Genomic DNA, 24,911 nt, shown 5'->3' with positions numbered 1-24,911 from the left:
AGCGGCCAAAACGGAAAGAAATAAAAATCATGACAATAGTTGATACTTACTCTAATGCTGAAGTGTCATCTGCAGACCAATTCACTTATAAGATTTTTCAACAGAATGCTCTTCAGAACATGATTAACACTGAAATAAAAAATTCACATGTTGTATAAACAAAACTGTAAGGGTAATTTAAAATTTAACACAGTTAACTAAATACAGCTTCGTCTGTTCATCCATTTTACTTAGAAAACACCCGTAAACCCCCATTTCAAGGCAATTTTACCTCAAACGTGCTTTCTGTGTCTAAATCCATTCCGAAAAGTCCATGTTTACAATGTATGAACTGGTTTATTAATAACTTTTAAAAATGAAAGTACAATAAGGTCAATAGTGCACATGTAGTTTCCCTAAATAGGTGTAATACCACCATTGATTTTTCCCTATTAGTCTTTGTTAAATTGGCACTTTTAAAAATATTGTACAGTTTTTACCTTTATTTCAACCAAAGAAATACTTTGCATGTATAAAGTTTAATCCTTTCCAGTGATACAGTGAAAATCTCACACTACATTTCATTGCATATAAGAAAGTAACCAACACTGGAAGTAAACAACCCAATTTTTACACTGTTATTTACTGGTTACCTGCTTTAGTAACTATGTAACCTTAACGTTCCAAAATATTTTATAAGACCATCAAATAAAAAAAGAATGATGCTTTCAGACTTCCAACATACATATTTAAGACTCAGAAAAATCTTAGTGCATTGAAATGCAAGGTTAATTTTCTACAACTGTCAAATTCAAGGGAATATTTTTTTAGGCCTACTTTCGTATGCAACCGGATGCGACGTTCCATGATTTGGTGGTATTACACCCTAAAGAGCCTCTAGTTTTTGTCGAGCCTGCAACTTTTGTTGCAGAAAGCTCGACATAGGGATAGTGATCCGGCGGCAACGGTGGCTACGGCGGCCGCAGCAGTGTTAGCTTACTTTTTAAAAGCTGTATATTTTAGAAGGTGGAAGGCCTGGATGTTTCATACTTAGTATATATATGCCTCATGTTACAAAGTTTCCGTCAGTCACATGTCAAATGTCCTTGACCTCATTTTAATGGTTCAGTGACCACTTGAAAAAAAAGTTCATATATTTTTATAGTGTTGAATTCTCTCTTATTATAAGTAATAGGATAATTATATTTGGTATGTGCATACCTTGCAAGGTCCTCATGCCCCTCAGACAGTTTTCACTTGACCTCGACCTCATTTCATGGATCAGTGTACAAGGTTAAGTTTTGGTGGTCAAGTCCATATCTCAGATACTATAAGCAATAGGCTAGTATATTCGGTGTATGAAAGGACTGTAAGGTGGACATGTCCAACTGGCAGGTGTCATCTGACCTTGACCTCATTTTCATGGTTCAGTGGTTATAGTTAATTTTTTGTGGTTTGGTCTGTTTTTCTCATACTTTATGCAATAGATCTACTATATTTGTTGTATGGAATGATTGTAAGGTGTACATGTCTAGCGAGCAGATGTCATCTGACCTTGACCTCATTTTCATGGTTGAGTGGTCAAAGTTTAAGTTTTTGAGTTTTGGTCTTTTTATCTTATACAATATGCCGTAGGTCAACTATATTTGTTGTATGGAAATATTTTATAATCTATATGTCAGTTGCACAGGTTATATCTGACCATGACCTCATTTTCACGGTTCATTGCTCAGTGTTAAGTTTTTGTGTTTTGGTCTATTTTTCTTAAACTATAAGTAATAGGTCAACTATATTTGTTGTATTGAAGCATTGTTAGCTGTACATGTCTGCCTGGCATGGTTCATCTGACCTTGACCTCATTTTTATGGTTCATTGGTCTTTGTTTAGTTATCTTGGTTAATGTTAAGTTTATGTGACAGTTTTTAATAAAGCTTTATACTTAGGACTATCAACATCATATCAATGATTAGTAAAGAAGGCGAGACATTTTATCGAGTGCACTCTTGTTAAAACATCTTTATGGAAAGAGATGTTCTCACAGTCAAAACATTAAAAGTGTCATACCCAGCAAGTTTTAAAAGGGGGCTCCCAAACCAGGAGAAAGGTCACCTGGGTGTGTGTGTGTGTGTGTTCCAACCATATGTCCCAATGTTTGTGTTTCTAAAAAGGGTGTTTCAACCCCGACCCCCATGATGCCATTCCATTTATGCTGCTATTTTTGAAAATCTGACTGTTACAGTATGACAGATCTTAAGATTTTTAGCAAGGTAAATCTGGTCCAAACATTTTCAACACTAAAGACCTCGTTCCCAATTAGACAATTAGATCAATTTTGACTAGATATGGTTCACTTGAGATCTATTAAACATGTTGAAGCCCAAATGTGAATGCTTTGAATAGGGCTAAACTGAAACAAGCTACACTGCTGTGAGATGTCTAAGTCTGTCTTTTAGATAACAGTTACATAATTCTACATATTTTAAATTGATTTCACATGTCTAAAAAGATTGTCTTTGAAGTTCAATTGATTAAATATATTTTATATCCATTGAAACTTAGCTACTATGTAAAATGGGCCAAACATTGTTTACTTAGTTGACAAAGAAAAAACTTTTTATTGAATATATGTTATAAAGATCACAGGTGTATCATATATACAGAAGAGCAGAGCTAGTATGATATGAAAGTAAGGAGATGTGGTATGATTGCCAAGAAGACAAGAAACCATCACAGACTGAGACAACCATTCACTGGAGACCAATGCAATTACAAATGAACAGAATGTAAACGACTAGAGGTCACTGTACAGCATTTTACAAAGAGCAGAACCCACCATACAGAATACTAAATACTAATGATATGATAGACCCCTGCATTGCAAAATGTATGATATTCATTTAGATTATTCTGTAGCTAACCTTGCTTAGGAATCCTCAAATCTCCCTTTTCCCTGAATTTATAGAAATAATAAAATATGTTTGATTTAGTTCTAGTCATGTATCTAATATTTATAACTCAGAATCAAATGAATATCTGATATTCAATGAATAAAAGCTATTTCAATTCCATGATAGTATTCAGAAAACTATTTGGCAATTGTGTTGTCCGATTTTATTAGTCCCCTACTGACTTTGAAGGGGACATAGCTTTGTCTGTTTTGTCTGTTAGTCAGGCAAATCAGTTTTCCATACTTTTTTCTTCATGCTTGAAGATATTTATTTGATATTTGGTGAACTGTATTATTATAAGTTACAGATCAAGTTCAAATTTGTTTAAATATGATGCAGAATTATAGTACTTTGACCATTTTTGACACAGAAAATTCACTCAAATAATCTGTTTTCCACACTTTTTTTCATCATGCTTGAAGAGTTTGTTGTGAAATTGGTATATAGTTTTATCATGACAAGTTTATTAAAGGTCAACTTCAAATTTTGTTCCAGTCTTGATTGTGTGCATCTTTGTGGTCGTTTCAACCCTTTTTTTTCGTCATGCTTGAAGATATTGAAGACAATAATATGTTGGTAACGTTATTGTTACTTTGATAAAATGGTAAGATCGTCCTATTAGAGTTAACAGATAACAAATTGATCATTATGCCAACCTATTACAGTGGAAAATGTAAGGTCACCAAGGTAAGGTCACGTACCCTATTAGAGATGAAATGTCAAGGTCACCATATTAGAGCTATAAAAGATAAGGTCATCATATTAGAGCTGAAAAGATAAGGTCACCATATTAGAGCTGAAAAGATAAGGTCACCATATTAGAGCTGAAAAGATAAGGTCACCATATTAGAGCTGAAAAGATAAGGTCACCATATTAGAGCTGAAAAGATAAGGTCAACATATTAGAGCTGAAAAGATAAGGTCACCATATTAGAGCTGAAAAGATAAGGTCACTGTATTACTTTTAGAGTTAAAAGATACCAAATAAATCATTAAGTCACCATGTTAGGGGTGCTATAAACAGTTTCGTATAAAAAACTAGGGGTTATTCCCCGACTAAAAATAGACTTGGAGGGAAGTCCCTTTTTATCAACATAATTGGTAAAAAAGTATCATGTTTTTTTATATTTGATTGTAAAAATAAGTTAAATAGCTTCAATTAAAACAGGTTGAATGATTAAAATAATTTTTGAAAATTAGATTAAATACACATGTTTTAAGGGGAGACAAACTGTAAACATCCTGTTTTTTTGGCAGTGAAAAGTGCAACACTTATTTGCACCCACTGTAGCTCTTTTCGGAGCAGGCGAACGTAGCCTGAAGCATAAATTTTTAGAAAGACCAGGTAAAAACCTATGAAATTCATACAGTTTTGAATATGAAAAATGTGCATGTATCATGTCTGCATGGGTGTGCACATGGCCTGATTTCATGTTTTTTATGCATAGATTAGGCAATGTTTTTCCCATTTTCTCTGGATAAAACTTTTTGGTACTATTAAAAGTACAATTTATTTTTATCTCATTATAAACTAGAGAAAATTCTGATTCTAATGATATCTAGTTTTATACAAGTATCTTCATTAACATTAACACCACTAAGGGTCAATTATAGATGGTCCCTCAAAATATGACGTCATAGAAAAAAACTGTTGATTGCACCCTAGAGTTTAACAGGTAAGGTCACTATATTAGAGTTCTTAGATACCAGATGAAATCGTTAGGTCAACCTTAATTGAGGTCAACCTATTAAGGTTGAAATGGTAAGGTCACAGTCACCATATTAGAGTAAACAAACACTAGATGAAATGAAAATTATATATCTTATGAGTTGAGATTACCATATTAGAGTTTAATGTCATCAAATTTAAGGTTTGCCTCCAAATCATCTGAAAAATTCAATGGGGCTATAAGGTATTTTAAGTAGTAATTTAAATGTTGACAAGAGCAATGATATCATCCCTTTCTAAAACATGTTAGTTTTTTTATTATACAGAAATGCCACAGGCTTTGAGTGAGAATTAACATTTTTAATTCCCTGGATCATTCTACATGTTTAGATTAAGTATTAATTTATTTTATCAGAAATGATCAGATATATAGCTATTGTAAAGATTTTGTTTTCTTTGGAAATAGGATGGGTATTCAACTTTGAAATTTTGAAATTGGAATGTTTCAATATATTGTTAGTTGAAATGAAATGATATTCTTCTTATTTTAAAACGTAAATATTTTGAGATTAAATGCTCCTTTTTTTTTTTTTTTAGCTGTTTTGAATATTCTATTTAAATAGTTATTGTGTCTGATCTTCGAAGTTAAGTTGAAAGGAGTGAAATGTTTTAGTCTTCCTCTCTGTAATGAATGATAAACAGAACGTATTTCAGGATAACATCTGAAATCTGCTGAGACTTCTTGTTATTTATAAGTAGTCTCAGGATATGTATAAGCCGAATATTGACTTTTAGTCTGCAAATTATTGCTTCTCTAATTAATGATTCAAGATTCACATAAAAACACCTGTAAACATTCTAATCAATAGGAAGTGATAGTTTACAATACAGTATATACATATCTATACCAAGATATTTTTCTTAAGATTCTGTGTCCATTCCCTAATCCCTTAATTTTCTTTTAAATATTCATGGCTGTTCATTAATTTTCAACAAAGATCACTGAATTTTAAAGATGATTTAAGGTTAATATATATACATGAAGTTATCATTAGCATTGATAATATATACATAATGGTATTTCGTACAGGTGTAAACAGGTGAGTAACCTTTCATATCAGAATTACTATTACTCGTAAATTTTAAACATATCAATCATATTTCATTGAAAATAGTATGAGTGTGATCACATGACACTATGAAATTCTCACTATAGAATTAAACCTAACACCAACAAAGGTATGTCCATTCAAAAGAATACTCAGGTAAATTCTGGGTCAGAACGAAGGATAAGCCATAAGTGTTAAAAAGTATATATATTATAATTCATTATTTTTATGGATTTATAAACTGTGATACAGTAAGTTGTTAATTTGTGTATGCTATGTTTATAACAGCTTTCAAATGATATAGTTAATTGGTAGATATATAAAAACAAGGGTTGGAATTTGTTGCTTTTGAAGTAACTAGTTTTTAGATTAGTTGATTTTTTACAAATTTGAATATAGTAACTTTATCAGCATAATTCTAAGTTGTTTGTTCAGACAGATGGTGTTACTGGCATGACTGGTATCTTGTAGATATAGTTATGAGTTGGTGGTGTTTATCTCTTTATACAGTTGTTTTGAATTTCCAATATTGAGTGTGTGTGCCAGGGGGAAGGGGGAGGGAGGAGATCATTATACAATGTTTTAATTTTTTCAATATTGTGTGGAAGGAGTTTAATTTTAAGATAAGGTTCATAGAATGATGGAAAATGAATTATAATGCTAGTTTGAATGAAAGATGAATTTGTTTCACAACCTGTGACTTAGAAATCCTCTTTTCAACATTTGTTTAAAGGTGATCTGTTTTTAAGATACTTACAAAATTTAGACATCCAAGCAATTGAGTTCAAAAGCTTGGCTTGCTCACTTTCACATACATGTACCATGTAAACATTAATGTACAACATCAATTTGAAGCAGCAATTGACAATTTAGTGCTATTTTAAACCTTAATTGTGACATTTTTTATATTTATCAAGAGTAAGAATACTTTTGTTTAAAACAGCAATAAAAAAAAGTTACTTTTTGTTTTTATAAATAAAAATATTTTTTGCCTTTAAGTCCTAAAACATTAAGGGATGTGAAAACCTCATATGGGATATCATTCCCATCGTTTTTAGTTCTATTTTTAGTGTTTGATAATAAATAACTAAAATTAAACTATTTATGTATTGATATCTTCTATATTTATAGAAAGTTATATCTTTATAATCAAAATCAATTTTCACCTTACAGGTGTGTTATTTTACATCGTAATTGAATTCATGCCCAATGTCACATACTTTCTGTATTTTAGCTATTTATTGATAACTACTATATTTATGGAATAATCAATAATCAATTTTAAATTTCACTTTCATGTACCTGTATTTTTTAAAAATAGGAAATGAATTCATGCCCTACGTCACATACTTTCAGTTTTTTTGACACATTTAACTATATATAATAACGATAATATTTATACAGTAGTAGCGGACTGTTTACCTGTGGTAATTACAACTTTATGTATATTTTACAATCTCTATTGTTTATATTCATTGGTCACAATATAAATTATTGACTATAGATAAACAGAGCATTTATAGTCATAAGAAGATTTACTATGTAAATTCTTTTGTTTTGAAAATCAATTGAAACATTATTGTTTTGAAAATTTTGAAATGCCATGTTCTGATCAGTCTAGAATATCTAAAGCTTTGGATAATTTGCTATGATTATTTGAGTTGAGTTGTTATTTTTGTTTAGCCTCTTTGACACCTTAATCTTGTCGTAATCCAAACATTGATAAAATTAGTTTGTTGCCTAGGATAAGCCATATTGTTACTTGGGAAAACAATACCAACATGTTCATCTATTTTTAGACAGTTCTCAAAGATTGGAAATACCTAAAAGTTGAAAATTATGATAAAATAGAACTCTGGGTGTGGGAATTTTTTGCTGAGTTGAAGACCCAATTGCGGCCTTCGCCTGTTTTCTGCTATTTGGTGGTGTTGTTGTCTCTTTGACATATTCCATATCTGTAATTGAACAGAAAGTATATTTTTGGTCTATTTTGAAGAGTTGTCTTATTGGCAATCATACCACATCTTTTTATATTTATTTTAAATTCTGGTCACCTTACTAATAGGATCATCCGATCTTACCCACAGGCTATGATTCATATTTGTATAATACTGATTAAAGAATTATATAAACAAATTTAATGTATACTCTCTCTTGGATTTTAAATCATACATAGAACAGTGTTTTAAAAAAGGAGTTTGTCCAATTTGAACGTTAAGAATTCACTCATTTCCTACACTTAAATCTATAACAGTAAGTACACCAGTATGTTAGAAAACAAAAGTGTTAGAGATTATGTGACAGGCATGTTCTTACTTGTAATTATATAATTTAAAAAGAAAACATAGAAATTACTTTAATTTAATTAAAATGTTAGCAGAAAGCTGTTAGCTAGGAAGTAAGTTTATTTACTGGTGAGATTTAATTGGCAGAGTGAGATAACGAGATAAGTTCAATCTACCTGGGAATGTCACACATCAATTGTTTACCAATAATACAGGTATCAATGAGCATTGGAATACAATTTAAATATCAAATATGTTGATCAGAAACATATTGTGTATATACACGATATTGATTGATTTAGTCTGATAGATTGGAAGTTGATTTTGAGTCAGCACTAAGTTAAGAATTGTTTTGAAATTTCATGCGGATATTAGTCAATTCCAGTTCAGGTAAGTGTGACAAATATTTCTATCAATAGCAGTGCCATAGTTCTGTTGATAATATTATGTGAATGTAGACTTGATATGTAAAATGAAAAGCAGGTATGAATTTTTAACAGAATAAGAAGGAAGTAAAAATTTGTTCCATTAAATATACATTACAAAATAATGTTCCATTTAATTAACATTGCCAAATTTGTGCTTTGGCAATCTAATTGACTTAAATGTAGAATTTGATATTAGGAATTTTATGTCTTGCTTGACTTGCTGCCCTGTCATGGTCACATATGTGTTTTAACAGGAGTATTAGTGGCACATTTCTGGTCTAATCAATTTGAAACCTCAATTAAAATATATAGTTATACAATATTGTTCACAACTGCTGAGTCTGGTGTAACCATGCATATGTGTATTAAATTTTTGAGAATAATACCACAGTATACTTATACTTATTTATCTAGTCTTACTTGTATTTAGTAAAGGTAATCCTTCAATGTTGACCTTGAGATGTGTTTTATTTGTAATATTGGTTGCTGTGACTTATTAACATATACATGTACCTTGTACCACTGATTTATATTTATAAAAAAACAGGTTTAAGCATTCTGTATTCAGCCAATATTATATTCTTTAAAGATATACTGCCTTTAGATTATATACATTTTGATTCAAAAAAAGATTCCATTTAAAGCATCCATTCATACAATATTTGCTCCATATTACCTTTGACAATAAATATTTTTTGTGTAGGGAGTACAGTATTAATCTAATAGGCATAATACTGATGCCAAGTTTTTCTTTGTTTCATGGTTTTAGTGGTGCTTCATTTTATTTTATTTGATACCTTTATAAGAATGTACTTTTATGTCATATCTACATTTACCAAGAGAGGTAAATGAAGACAAAGATCTCACAGATACATAATAGAGACTCATCAAATTACAGCTTGTACTGTATACATTATAAAAAAGAAGATGTGGTATGATTGCCAATGAGACAACTCTTCACAAGAGAACTGACACAGAAATTAACAACTATCGGTCACCTTGCAACCTTCAACAATGCAAAGTCAGCTTTAAACGGACCCATTATGACAAATGTAAAACATTCAGATTCAGAAATGTATACATGTATTCTATTAATCAGTCTATTTTATTCTAATCAGTCTATTTTATTCTATGTATTGGCTTGTTTTTGTTTTGCCATAAGCAGAAGAGACAGCTTTGTGTCATATATATATATAAACCAATATACATCTTTCATTTTTGTCCTTCTGGCTATGGTAGACTACCATGCTGGTATAATCTTACAATTAGTCAATGTGAATAACAGATGCTTCAGCAATGAATATACTTTTGATAATGATTATAACTGGTTAATTATTGATATGTTAATTTGGGTATTCAAATCTGTCATTAAAATAATGTAAAGAAGTTGATACCGACTTACTGTACAAGGATAGTCAAACTAGACCATGCATCAAGTTTAGAAATATATTTATAGTTGTAGCAGATACCTGGGTCGACTGGATTCATTTATTTTTGTGGGTACTAATTTTTCGTGGATTAAGGAAAACTTTCATTTTCGTGGTTTTGACAATCTCTGCATACAAAAACTATAGAAAATTTGCTATTTCGTGAACATTAGTATCTGTGGGTCACATCAGCTCACTGTCTAAACCAGCAAAAATTGTTATCCAATTCTAATAATGAATCCACAGGGCCTAAAATAAAATATTATTTGTTTCCACAATCCTGACCGACCCTGCAAAAATGCTCCGACTCATAAAATTCTATTGTCAAAACTAAGATAAATATTATTTTATTCATTTCCGATTTGCAGGCCTGCCAGATCGACTAAACTTGTTGCAGCTTTTGAAAAAAAAAAATATTTCCCTAACTACCTACACACACCTGGCTTGGCATGGTCGGGATTGGGGAAACAAACAATATATTAATTTAGGCCCAGTAATTTACTAACCATTATAATAAAAGTTCCAGTCGAAATAAAAATAAATAAAATTGGTAATACTTTTATACCTTTGGTATCCTTGAAATGACCTCATAATTCTTTTCAAAGAGAGGATGGCAAAGATAATTGTTGAGAATACATGAATTAAGGAAGAAAACGTTGCATGTTATAATTTGTAATCAAACAAGAGAAAGCCTAAGTATACAAGTAACATGTCACAAAGTCTTTACCCTATAATATAAGGAATGAGTGACGTTCTACCGCTGTGTCTACCTACAACAATACGACTGCAAAGAAAATTTCTTCTGATTTTTAAAAATTGTTATTTTTGAATGATTACGTTACTGTAGGACTGTACATGTGCTTCTCCCCTTATAAGAAAGCTTGATGTGCAGAAGGTATTTCAACTAAACTAAAAACTTATTTTTTTATGTTTTTTGTACGATATACAGGAGACTTCAAAGCCAGGCCACAACTGTCACAACCCAAACAATTTTATAAAAAGAATGGGATAATTGGCATATTTTCATCCTTTCTGAGCTAATTTGATGTACTTTTTATATTTCAGATATAACTGAACTATAAAGAGAGTGTTGAGATTAGAAAGATAGTGCAAGGTGATATATTGTGATACTTAACCTAGGACTAGAACACAGTAGAACTACAATCAAATCCAACTTATTTCTCATTGTATCAGCTACCCTGAAGTCATTACAAAGTGTGACATGGAATGATTGCTTATAAGGACAACAGTGAGAAGGTTTCAGGTGGTACCAAGTCGTTTAGTAGTAAAGGTAACGTATAATAACCTTATCTACTGTACAACCTGCATGACATTATATAACCACTTTAAATATTCCATATACAATGTTTAAAGATTTTGCAATGATTAAAAAAACTTTTCCTAACCGAACTGAACATGGCCTTGCATAAAAATGCTTGTTAGTATAATCCCTTCATTCTATAGCTCACCCATTGAATATGGAAGACTTTTTACTTCCCAATTACATTGAATGTTTGCTACTGATAATAAACATCAAGCAGTTGCCAACTGGTTTTATTAAAAACCCTTTTTGACAATCGTGATATGGCTAGCACAATTAAGTATAGCTTTTGCTTCTGGAGACATTTATCATCAGTACTAGATAAAGTGGTAGAATCTGCCTCTCTGATGAATGTTTAACAATATGTAGGCAAACTTTGCTGTTAGTCTCTTGTGGAGAGTTGTCTCATTGGCAATCATACCACATCTTTTTTTATATTTGGCATTCTTTTCTTGTGATCTACAAAAAAAGATTGAAATTTTCCTGTGCAATATGATAAGCATGGCCCCACTCAATTTTTTAAGAGGATAGTAGAAATGACAAATTGATAAATGTAAGAATTTTCTTTTCTTTCTATGAAACATGAATATCCCAAAATTATCCTGACCAGATATTTACGTGCAGACAATCTGACCCAAATAAAAATGTGGAAAAGGAGTATGAAGTATAACCAGTGTTCTCTTTGTTCACGTCATTAAATCCGTCATTTAATCATACATATCTGATATCAAGCATCCCACATATAAGTCTGTATATATACCAACTATGTGTACCTTCTAAACTGGCGTTTTAACTGATACGTTAAATTAATCTATTGTTCGCGACTATAAGGGAGTGAAATGTGAAAATTATATCCTAGCGATACCATCATGCACTTCAAAGTATGGACGTCATGTAGTTAAAATACAGAAAGATTCTAACTTATGGCTTTCCATTATGCATAGTGGACTTGATAGGAATTTAGATATGTAGTTCGTATATGGAAAGATTCTTACCTATGAATTTCCTTCATGCGTAGTGAATTTTATAGGAATTTAGATACAGCACATAAATATCTAAATAAATTTATTATTTATACAATTACTTTTAGTAGCTTGTATAAAAGAAATAAATTGAAAATTTATGAACTGTACTAAAAAAGGTGTGAAAAATGTACACTTAAACATGTTAGTATCAAGGGTTGTATTTTGAATGTTAAAATTGAAAACGTCAGCATAAATATTTCATTGATTTTAGTCATGTAATTTGGTTAATATTCATCTTTTCAGTAGCAATTCCTATACCAATAAATATACCATACTGTGCTATACAATTTTTAGTTGAAGTTTTGAAATTTTTATTTTAAATGATCAATTTAAGCATGTTTATAAGTACACCTGAACTCATAAGCGACAAGGGATGAATTAGTAGCACAAATATTGAAAAATGTCAGCATAAATATTTCATTGATTTAAATCATGTAAATTTGGTTATTATTCATCCTTTTCCCAGCAATTCCCTTAAAAATATATAAAACATACTGTATTTACAATTTTACAGTTGAAGTTGAAGTTGTGAAAGTTTTATTTTGATTTTTTTTTTTTTTAAAGCATTCTTCAAGCAAACATTTAGAAATAAATCAATTACGTTTGAATCAATATTTCATATGTATACTGCATGATATGTTGTGGTATAAATTAGCTGAATTTCAAATAATAAAGTAAACTTTCCCTTATATAAATATATATGTGTTTGCGCTTATAATACTGAGTAAGACTCAAACATGCTTATGCTGTAATGATGGTATTTACACAAGTTTATAAATTTAAAATATGTATAAATCAGATCATTAAGGAATGCCTGTACCTGTTCATTGATTTTGTAATATTGTGTCTTTGTTATATGACATAAATATCCATGGAAATCATGTATGTAGCATATAATGCAATGAAACTATGAGAGAGGATCAAATATCTATAGATTAATTTCAATGTGTTAATAATCTTTAAATCCCTTTTAAGTTATATAAAGTCTTCTCGATTGCATTGAATAATCTGAATCCATTTCATAGGTTTGTTTATATTCTACTAATTTTTTTTTTTAAGAGGGAATGTATGATGGTATATCACAGTCTGTCTGTCCGTCTGTCTGTCAGTACAGCTAAAATTTGCTTTGACCATATATCATTTTACTTTAACACAACATTAGATTTAGATTTTTAATGCCCCACTTAGGGTAATATGTTTTTCAATCTGTGTGTCTGTTAGTCTGTTAGTACATTTATCTGTGTTCATCTGACGATCTGTCATGCTTTTACATGTAATTGATGGAGATTTCAAATTGGGGTAAAAGAATAACTGCAAATTGCTAACATGCTGCAACTGTACATGCATGCTCATTTTTTCCTAATACACATAATGGTTAACTTGTTAATTGGTTTACATGCATGTAAAAAAATGACAGAAGAATAAGTCTGAAGAGAGATGCAGCTCTCTTAACAAATGGTTAAACATGTCATTGATTAAAATTTCAAATCAGAATTACCAGCAGATCTTTAGATTGCTTGCATGCTACAACTTAACATGCATGCTCATTTTCTTAAAATTACCTAATTCATTTTAAGCAGGTTATAAATGTTTTAACCCTATTGTATGTTTGTAAAAGTTGGCAGAAGAATAAGGCTGAAAAGAGATCATTAGAGATGTAGCTCTGTTTTGTCTTAGCAGTTATAAGTATGAAGTTATTATAAGTAGTGTCTATAATCGTTGATTTTTATTTTCAGTGATGTCTGTATTGTTATTCCAGTGTATAGGAGTACCTACTGTAACTCTGATATTTTTATTTTCAGTGATGTCTGTATTGTTATTCCAGTGTATAGGAGTACCTACTGTAACTCTGATATTTTTATTTTCAGTGAAGTCTGTATTGTTATTCCAGTGTATAGGAGTACCTACTGTAACTCTGATATTTTTATTTTCAGTGATGTCTGTATTGTTATTCCAGTGTATAGGAGTACCTACTGTAACTCTGATATTTATTTTCAGTGATGTCTGTATTGTTATTCCAGTGTATAGGAGTACCTACTGTAACTCTGATTTTTATTTTCAGTGATGTCTGTATTGTTATTCCAGTGTATAGGAGTACCTACTGTAACTCTGATATTTATTTTCAGTGATGTCTGTATTGTTATTCCAGTGTATAGGAGTACCTACTGTAACTCTGATATTTTTATTTTCAGTGATGTCTGTATTGTTATTCCAGTGTATAGGAGTGCCTACTGTTTCTCTGATATTTTTATTTTCAGTGATGACTATTGTTATTCCAGTGTATAGGAGTACCTACTGTTACTCTGATATTTTTATTTTCAGTGATGTCTGTATTGTTATTCCAGTGTATAGGAGTACCTACTGTTACTCTGATATTTTTATTTTCAGTGATGTCTGTATTGTTATTCCAGTGTATAGGAGTACCTACTGTTACTCTGTTATTTTTCTTTCAGTGATGTCTGTATTGTTATTCCAGTGTATAGGAGTACCTACTGTTACTCTGATATTTTTATTTTCAGTGATGTCTGTATTGTTATTCCAGTGTATAGGAGTACCTACTGTTACTCTGATATTTTTATTTTCAGTGATGTCTGTATTGTTATTCCAGTGTATAGGAGTACCTACTGTAACTCTGATATTTTATTTTCAGTGATGTCTGTATTGTTATTCCAGTGTATAGGAGTACCTACTGTTACTCTGATATTTTTATTTTCAGTGATGTCTGTATTGTTATTCCAGTGTATAGGAGTACCTACTGTAACTCTGATATTTTTATTTTCAGTGATGTCTGTATTGTTATTCCAGTGTATAGAAGTACCTACTGTAACTCTGATATTTTTATTTTCAGTGATGTCTGTATTGTTATTCCAGTGTATAGGAGTACCTACTGTAACTCTGATATTTTTATTTTCAGTGAAGTCTGTATTGTTATTCCAGTGTATAGGAGTACCTACTGTAACTCTGATATTTTTATTTTCAGTGATGTCTGTATTGTTATTCCAGTGTATAGGAGTACCTACTGTAACTCTGATATTTTTATTTTCAGTGATGTCTGTATTGTTATTCCAGTGTATAGGAGTACCTACTGTAACTCTGATATTTTTATTTTCAGTGATGTCTGTATTGTTATTCCAGTGTATAGGAGTACCTACTGTAACTCTGATGTTTTTTTTATTTTCAGTGATGTCTGTATTGTTATTCCAGTGTATAGGAGTACCTACTGTAACTCTGATATTTTTTATTTTCAGTGATGTCTGTATTGTTATTCCAGTGTATAGGAGTACCTACTGTAACTCTGATATTTTTATTTTCAGTGATGTCTGTATTGTTATTCCAGTGTATAGGAGTACCTACTGAAACTCTGATATTTTTATTTTCAGTGATGTCTGTATTGTTATTCCAGTGTATAGGAGTACCTAATGTAACTCTGATATTTTTATTTTCAGTGATGTCTGTATTGTTATTCCAGTGTATAGGAGTACCTACTGTTACTCTGATATTTTTATTTTCAGTGATGTCTGTATTGTTATTCCAGTGTATAGGAGTACCTACTGTAACTCTGATATTTTATTTTCAGTGATGTCTGTATTGTTATTCCAGTGTATAGGAGTACCTACTGTAACTCTGATATTTTATTTTCAGTGATGTCTGTATTGTTATTCCAGTGTATAGGAGTACCTACTGTAACTCTGATATTTTATTTTCAGTGATGTCTGTATTGTTATTCCAGTGTATAGGAGTACCTACTGTAACTCTGATATTTTATTTTCAGTGATGTCTGTATTGTTATTCCAGTGTATAGGAGTACCTACTGTTACTCTGATATTTGCCTGGTTGTGTATGTACTTTGGACTTTCTGATACCTATAGTTACTTCCCTGAGGTAGCTACAAAGAAACTGTATGATATAGACAGTAATATTGGAATACAGTCACAGTTCTGGAGTATAGCTAATGTTTCTCGTTTCTCTGCTGTAAGTTACTGTTAACCAACTTATTTTCATTGAGACTTTTTTACGCAATAAGCCCTTTATATATGAATTGGCAGCTATTTATTTTTATGATGTCCTTACCTTTTTGATGTATTTATAAGGCAAGATCAAAGGTTTACCATGTTTGAGACATTTATATTCGCAATATTTAGTTCCCTTTGATAGTTGGGCCATTCTTAAAGATTATTTGTTTCACCTTTTTATGCCAAGTTAATTCTTTTTTTTAATAGACAAAAGAACAAAAGCAAGACTCTTCTTATAAGACAATTATCAATGCAATGAGCCTTTAAAAATGGTCTGATATTTATTTTCTTTAAAAATGCTTTATTTATCATTCGTTTAGTTTAAATTCAAAGCTTACATGTATATCACAATATAGATCAAGATGAAATGACAACAGGTTGTTTTTTTCAAGAATTTCCTCTAACCAACATGCTTAAAAAAAATCTCTGTAGTCATGGTAGAGCGAAACTACTTTTGCCTTGTTTGAATTTTCACCAAAAAATAAAACAAAAAATAAAAAATATTATACTGCTTGTTGACCCTTTAAAAGGAAAACTAATATTCTATTTTGGTACCTCTATTTTCAACATAGTTTTATGAAATTAAATCCTCCTTTTACAACTTTTAAATGACTGACTGTTGCATTTAATAAACGTCATTTACACTGATTGACCTTAGGTCATTTAGTGTAACTCATTCATAAAAAACAACTGAACTTGTCAAGATTGGTTTATAAATCCACAGTAACTGCTACCAGTGATACTGAAATATTTTGTATGGTTGGATGTATTGGTAGAATGGGATTTAATAGAGGATAAGCTCCATGAAGAAAAACTTTTGAAAAAATAGTCATCTGAAAAAATTCTTTGAAAATTTGTATTTCTTAAAAGAAACGCTATCACATTATTTCCATATGAAATTCTTTGAAGAAAATGAAGAATATTTCAGATTGTATCAGTTTTCCATTCACGGCATTGAATATTTCACTAATTTTATACCCTTGTCTATAAGTCATACGTAGTTAGTCTGACATTATATTCTGTTTCAAATATCATAGTTGTTTCATTATATATTGAAAAAAAATCTCATCTTAAAGGTATGTATAGAAGATGACAATATTCACTTCATATGTTACCTTGACCTCTGACTAAGGTTAATTTTTTTTTTTGGACATACTTAGTCATATTCAACCTCAATACTAGATTGATCAGTTTAACCTACAGGTATGGTCATGTTTAAACTAATCATATTTATTAATGATGCCATAATTTTTTTACAATTAAAGAAAACAAAGTGGACAATTTTTGTGTAATCATTTTAACCTTTGACCTTTATGTTTTCAGATGTATTGGTTTGACGAGCAGACATGGTCCTATGTAACCTTTATTTTGGCCATCTTGCCATTGATTGTGTATGCAGTTGCCATTGTAGTTATATCAATTTGTCATATAGGAGGGTAAGAATCTTTTTATTACTGTATATTTTAATTCAATAATAAGGAATTCAACTTTTGAACATATTTTAATGATTTTACATTACACAACATCGATAATGACGTTCTTTTAAAAGTCTGGGAACAAAAATTATCACCAGTACCATTAAAAAAGTTGACTCAAATAAGGCACCTTGCAGTATATATATATATATATATGTTATAGTCTACATTTCTGCTAAATTAAGATATTAAAAATTAAAATATGCTTTTTCTTTTAATTTGAAAAATAAGTTTATTTTATGACTTGTTTATCATTATATATTTGCAGGCATTTCCACTTCCACAAGAAGGAGGAGCCATTATTGTCACATGATTCTTTACCAGGGGTTTCAATAGTGAAACCATTAATGGGAGTTGATGATTTACTGGTAGAAAACTTAGAAAGTCATTTCAGTCTCAATTATCCAAAGGTAAAGTTAAACATGATACTCAAAGTTTTCTTGTGTCCTATATAATTTTAGTAAATATTCATTTTATATTTTTATGCCCCCACCTACAATAGTCTGTTTGTTCGTTCATCCGTCTGTCTGTCTGTCCTGCTTCAGGTTAAAGTTTGTGGTCAAGGTAGTTTTTGATAAAGCTGAAGTCCAATCAACTTGAAACTTAGTACACATGTTGCTTATGATATAATATTTCTGATTTTACAGCCAAATCCAACTTTTGACCCCAATTTCACGATCCATTGAACATGGAAAATGATAGTGTGAGTAGGGCATCCGTGTACTAGAACATGGAAAATGATAGTAGGAGTGGGGCATCCATGTACTTTGGACACATTCTTGTTTCACTTTAAAAAAAAAGTATCTTTTTTACACTCCAAGCTGAAATGGGCAATATATAAACTTGATAAAGATGTGGATATTGGACTTGACTGAAACTTTTTAGAATTTTGACCATACTATGTCATTGTACACCTCATAATTTATCTTTGAAGATGCTTGAGGTATCCTTCAACAAATCATGGAAGAAATTACATTGATTTTGGAATTGAAATGGCAGCTCCTATTAGTAACAAACATGTAGATTGAGAATATAACTTTGTTGTTGAACTTACATGCATGTCACACTTTTGGCAAAAGTTCTATAAGATGTATATTGTCCTAGCTAAAGTTGGTCTAGAGAGTCAGATCATAGTTTCAATTATTTATTACTATTTTTGGAAATGTTTTAAATGATACCAGAAATCAGTACTAGAACAACATGTATAATTTCTGTTGTAGTTCGAGTTGTTACTGTGTACACAGACTGATGACGATGAAGCTATACCTGTTGTAAATAAACTGAGGAAGAAATATCCACAGGTCGATTGTACATTGTTCACAGGTAATTTAGGACATAACTTTTTATCAAAATGTTCTTTTTGTAGCAATAAAAAGTATTAATGGCAAAGATATATAGGCTCAGAGCTTACTGTAAAATTGAGAATAGAAATGGGGAATGTGTCAAAGAGACAACAACCCGACCAAATAAAAAAACAACAGCAGAAGGTCACCAACAGGTCTTCAATGTAGCGAGAAATTCCCACACCCGGAGGCGTCCTTCAGCTGGCCCCTAAACAAATATATGCTAGTTCAGTGATAATGAACGTCATACTAATTTCCAAATTGTACACAAGAAACTAAAATTAAAATAATAGTAGTATTACAATATGTGGCAATTTTCTCTTGTTGTAAGTACAGGCAGTTATAAACAAACAAGTTTCTGTATAAAGATAAGACCGTTTGTTTTCCCATTTGAATGGTTTCACACTTGTTATTTTTGGGCCCTTTATAGCTTGTTGTTAGGTGTGAGCCAAGGCTCTGTGTTGAAGGCCGTACCTTAACCTATAATGGTTTACTTTTATAAATTGTTATTTGGATGGAGAGTTGTCTCATTGGCACTCATACCACATCTTCCTATATATACTTATAAGTTGTTTATGTCACTTTACATAGTTCTAAAACATTACATGAGAATGTGCAAACAGGAAATTAGTCCTGAATCCACATGGCAAAGGGGAGATAATAGATTTTTTTTTGCAACATTACTAGAGGTGGTAATAGACTCGTGCATGAAAGGGGGTTTCTTTTGTGAGTTCTATTTCATACATGGTTGTTTTAGAAACAAAAGAGTGAAGGGGTAGGGATAATTGAAATTATTTTACTCCTGAATTGCATAAAGAGTCTTATTAATAGAGAATATCATATGGCTTTTTCAATATCGCATTCGTATCAACCCGAGACACCAATATAATCCCAAGAGCTCTGCTCGAGGGATTATATTGGTTGAGGGTTGATCAGTGTGTGATATTGAAAAAGCCATATTATATACACTTTATTATATACATATACCTCAATTAGATGTTTTTTATGTGACATGACGTCATACAGATAATTGAATAAGGAGGTTTGAAATGACGTCAAACAGATTATAGGTTTGACATGACGTCATACAGATTATGGATTTGATAAAGCCTTTTCAACAGTGACTGCATCGATGACGTGATGTCATACAGGTGAAAGGTGTGATAAAGCTTTTGCAACCGTGCTGATATTGATATCATCATGGGTGGCTGATACAGCATGCTTGCCATTGATTGTATTAAACATACAATTTATCTGTATTTACTACTAAGTATATAATAAACTCTTTTATCCAATAAAAATATTTTGTAAGTTCACGTGGAAATAAAAAATGGAAACTAGCCGGGTCATTTTAGACCAGAAATTAAGTTTGCATATTATTTCTGATCCCTAACAGACTTAATAAATATCTTTGGAATATCTGAATATAAAGATGTGGTATGATTGCCAATGAGGCAACTCTCCACAATAGACCAAATGACATGGAAATTAACAACTTTAGGTAACTGTACAGCCTTTAACCATGGGCAAAGCTCATACCTCATAGTCAGCTATAAAAGGCCCTTTAATGTCAAACAAGAAAACTAACAACCTAATTAATGAAAAAAATATCAAACGAAAATTAAAAATAGCAACAAAAGACAACCACTGAACTTCAGGATCCTGACTTTAAATTAGGTCACACACATACAGAATGTGGCAGGGTGATATATGTTTATTCAAAGTGAATTTATTGCTTTCTCATTCATCTGTTCATTGAAAAATAATATTTGTTTACTCTTATAGGTGGTGGTCCAGGCTGTGTAAATCCCATGGTCAACAATATGGCACCTGGTTACTGGAATGCTAAATATGATTTTATCTGGGTCAGTACCAGTAGAATTAAAGGTATGTATGATATGTTGACTAATCTTTTTAAAGAAAACATCCATGTGTGAGGTATATTGTTGAAGTTAAGAAATTTGTTCCAACCTTCAGTCTGTCAAATCAGATCTTGTGAGGAATTAAAACTCAATATCAAGCTCTATGAAAAATTAGAAAAAAACTTGATTTTATGATTTTGGTTTTCCCCCATGATAAATTCCAACATAATCTTTTAAGGTAAAGTCTCTTACTATACATCATACTGATGTTACACAACTCTCATCTATAGATAATTTGCATGTGTTTTATGATATTTTAATGTAGATGAATTCAAAGGGTGAAGTATTTAGGGGTCTTTTAGTATTGATGAATTCAGCTATTGATTGTAGCCAACAAATTATGTACAATGTTAAAAAACAAAAACAAAACACCAAAAATATTTTCAATGATTCTTCCTATATAGATGCTATGATAATGATAAACACAAATTAATTCATGTGGGGAAAGCATATGATATAAATATAGGAAGATTTTTTAAAAACTATCAGTTTGTAAAGTTTAATATCAATTTTACAACTATTAAATAAGTTATTGTTAATAATAACTTTATTTCACAGCCTCGTCTGATATAATCATGGATATGTCCTGCAAGCTTCAGAAACCAGATGTAGCCTTAGTTCATCAGATGCCATTTTATACAGACTTGCCAGGATTTGCTGGAACTATTGACAAGGTACCAATTAAGGGGAATGACTCAAATCAATATGAGAGCACTTATTATTTTTTTTAACATCGAAGCAACTAATTACTTTGTAACTTAACCTCATATTTAGATTTCTGTGTTATATTTGGAAGTTCAGTTTGAATAATTTCAGGAATAGTAAAGAAATATAATTGAATATTTCAGTGAAAAATACTCCAACTTTTATCATGAACTTTTGAGTGTTTATTTGAGGGCTGGAATGGGGATACTTTCATGACAAATAACGATATAATTTTTTCAAATGACTGTAACAGTAATTTTTGGTGCAAGACAATAAAATGAACACTTTCTTTTAGATGATAAAAAATTTGACGGATTTGACAAATAACTAAATATTTTTCCATAATAATTATAAGGATCATAATTTGAGACCTCTGAGGAATCACAGGGATTTGTTGATGAATCACACTAAAATAATAACCAATTTGACGCTAATGGTAGCTGAAAATTACCATTTGACTCCTGACAATAAAGGACATTCATACCATCTTATTTGTTCCTAAGTTTTATACATTATCAAATGTTTGTTATCTTTCCTTCTTTACAGGTACATTTTGGTTGTATAATTGGTCGATGTTATCCTGCGTTTAATTTCTTAGGCCTTTGCTGTTGTACAGGGATGTCATACTTGTTTAAGAAGCCTGTATTGGAGGAGTGTATGCCTCAAGGGGGACTTATCTACTTTGGCAAATACTTAGCTGAAGATTTTTTTTTATGTACATTATTACATGAAAAGTAAGTACTTATTGATGTAACACAATATTGACATTTTTTCGTATATATCTAAATATACCTTCAATCATATCCATCAAAAATACTGGAAAATATAAAAAAAACAAAGGAAAATCCTAGTTGATTAAGATGAGTGTCAAATGCACTGCCCACTTGCAGAGTTCAAACTTCTTTGATATATTGTTGCTACTTTGTTTTTATTTTAATCGTTAACTTGTTGATATTTATCTTCTAATGTTACTTTTTTTTCCAAATTATCTTCATGACAGAATATTTCAAAAAATATATAATAAGTAATTTTAATGAAAAATATTGATAATAAAAGGATATTTTACTACTTTTTTTAACCAGATTTGTTGATTTATATTTGTTTATACTTTTCTAATTATTTTACAGAGGCTACAAGTTAGTTATGTCAGCTTACCCAGCTCAACAGAATATTCCCTCATCATCCATTTGTTTCTACAAGGATAGAATGGTCAGGTTGGTATCATTATTTCTTTTGTTTCTACAGGTCATTGGTAGATTTTCTCAAGAATCAATAAAATTGAGAATGGTTTTTAGGGATGTGTCAAAGAGACAACAGCCCAACATTAGAGCAGAAAACAGCAAAGGCTACGAATGGGACTTCACAACATAGTGAGAACATTTCACACACGTAATCCGACCCATAATAAAAATTTGTACTATTTCAGTTTAAATGGATGTCATACTAAACTCCAAAACATGAACGAAAACTTTATGTGAGCATGTTATACCCTGTGATGTGTTTTTACATCCATCATTCATCAACTTATATTTATACAAAAATACTTATTAAAGGGATATCAATAGTATTGCTCAGAGTTTGACTTGTTCAAACACATACTACCGTATAGCGGGTTATTTTCGCGGGGTGTAAAATTTCGCTTATTTTCCAAATAGAACAAAATCTCCAAAATAAATTCCGCCAATTTAAAAGTGTACATGCAAAGGTAATGTTAAAAATGTTGAATCCGCCAAAATAATAACCGCCAAAATTTTTCGAATACCTTATTCAATGAAAATCGCGAAAATAACCCGCTTTACGGTACCATGATAACAACATGAAATTATTAGAGAATGGTACTAAAAGTATTTCAAAATTCAGCTTGTACTGGGGGTCAATGCATTCTTATGAATCCTTCCTAATTTGTTTTTATTATATTTGTAGATGGCTGAGATTACGCCTTAACATGATGACATTTACAAGTGGTGTTCTAGAACCGTTAGGTGACATGATTCCTTTAGGAATTTTAGTTAGTCTAAGTGTCAATCATTTCTTCAGCATTAGTGTAACTTATTTCCTGCTATTCCATTTCACTTTATGCCTCATATCAGATTATATACTACTTAAACGGTACCAGGTAAGTTGATTAACAAATATGTTATTGTGGATTAATTTTTATGCCCCACCTACGATAGAAGAGGGGCATTATGTTTTCTGGTCTGCGGGTTGGTTTGTTCGTCTGTCCGTGTGTCTGTCTGCTTCACTTCAGGTTCAAGTTTTTGGTCAAGGTAGTTTTTGATGAAGTTGAAGTCCAATCAACTTGAAACTTAGTATACATGTTCCCTATGACATGATCTTTCTAATTTTAATGCCAAACTAGAGATGTAACCCCAATTACACTATCCACTAAACATAGAAAATGATAATACGTGTGGGGAAACTATGGACACTTTCTTGTTCTGCCTTGGTTAGTTTATTTGTAGATTGATGAGAAATTGTGTTTTCATTAATAAATGAATGTATGGTTTTGCTGTATTCTGAAAGCATGTCATACAGAATATTGATACATTGTCAGACATCCAAATTGATGCTTTATCTTAAACCAAAAAATTTGTATCCATGAATTATAATGATTCTCCAGTTTGGGTTGATATTTATATAGTTGTAATAGGGTTCATTGACAGAATAAAATGATTCGTCAAGTTTAAGATGCTTTATTCATACGACATAAATAAATCAACCCTGAAAGCACACAAATAACAAAACGTAAATACATAGACAGTACAGTGTACAAAGGGATATAACTCTAAACCATAAAACGGAAAGTACATGTATAAAATATGATAAACTAGCTCTTTTCTAATGAACTAACTATATCAGCATAGCATTTATATAAACAATAAGTAAAATGTTCAGCAGACATTACTTTGGACCTTTTATAATAATAAAATAACTGTACCAATACATGTATCATTAATATATCTATGATATATTATTTCTCTGAGTTCATGGAAATACTTCTTCAAAATAAAATATCTATCCTTCATGCACAATCATTCTGACTTATTCAAAATACATTTTCTCTCAGATTCAAACTAAAGGAATACTGTGCAAATATTAAAGACTTAGAGATATTAGTAACTGACTTGATTAATATGGAATAAGTGTCCAGAATATTAAACTGTATAACTATTTTAAATATGGCTGCTACATGTAAAGCTTTCTCTCAAGGTGTATCAAAAAGAGTGGCAAAAACTATGAACTCAATGACTGTGACCAATAG

The 24,911-nt window shown here is 30.8% G+C and overlaps 1 protein-coding gene across 10 annotated transcripts in view; it reads left to right on the top strand.

Annotated features, from left to right (window-relative positions):
* The window catches only part of LOC134715065 (ceramide glucosyltransferase-B-like), a 39,635-nt gene that overhangs the window by 10,008 nt on the left and 4,716 nt on the right, over positions 1-24,911 (top strand). The window contains exons 1-11 of one of the 10 annotated variants that reach the window (XM_063576934.1): positions 5,780-5,956; positions 10,911-11,136; positions 15,964-16,163; positions 17,528-17,640; positions 17,948-18,089; positions 18,900-19,002; positions 20,808-20,909; positions 21,503-21,618; positions 22,196-22,383; positions 22,777-22,863; positions 23,573-23,765. In XM_063576934.1, coding sequence (XP_063433004.1) covers positions 11,073-11,136; positions 15,964-16,163; positions 17,528-17,640; positions 17,948-18,089; positions 18,900-19,002; positions 20,808-20,909; positions 21,503-21,618; positions 22,196-22,383; positions 22,777-22,863; positions 23,573-23,765 — 1,308 coding nt within the window. In that variant the 5' untranslated portion in view covers positions 5,780-5,956; positions 10,911-11,072. The other 9 variants (XM_063576940.1, XM_063576938.1, XM_063576939.1 and 6 more) reach the window with 9 other exon arrangements.

The sequence above is a fragment of the Mytilus trossulus genome, chromosome 4, assembly GCF_036588685.1.
Source record: "Mytilus trossulus isolate FHL-02 chromosome 4, PNRI_Mtr1.1.1.hap1, whole genome shotgun sequence".
Taxonomy (NCBI): domain Eukaryota; kingdom Metazoa; phylum Mollusca; class Bivalvia; order Mytilida; family Mytilidae; genus Mytilus; species Mytilus trossulus.
This window is presented reverse-complemented; position numbering and strand designations above follow the sequence as displayed.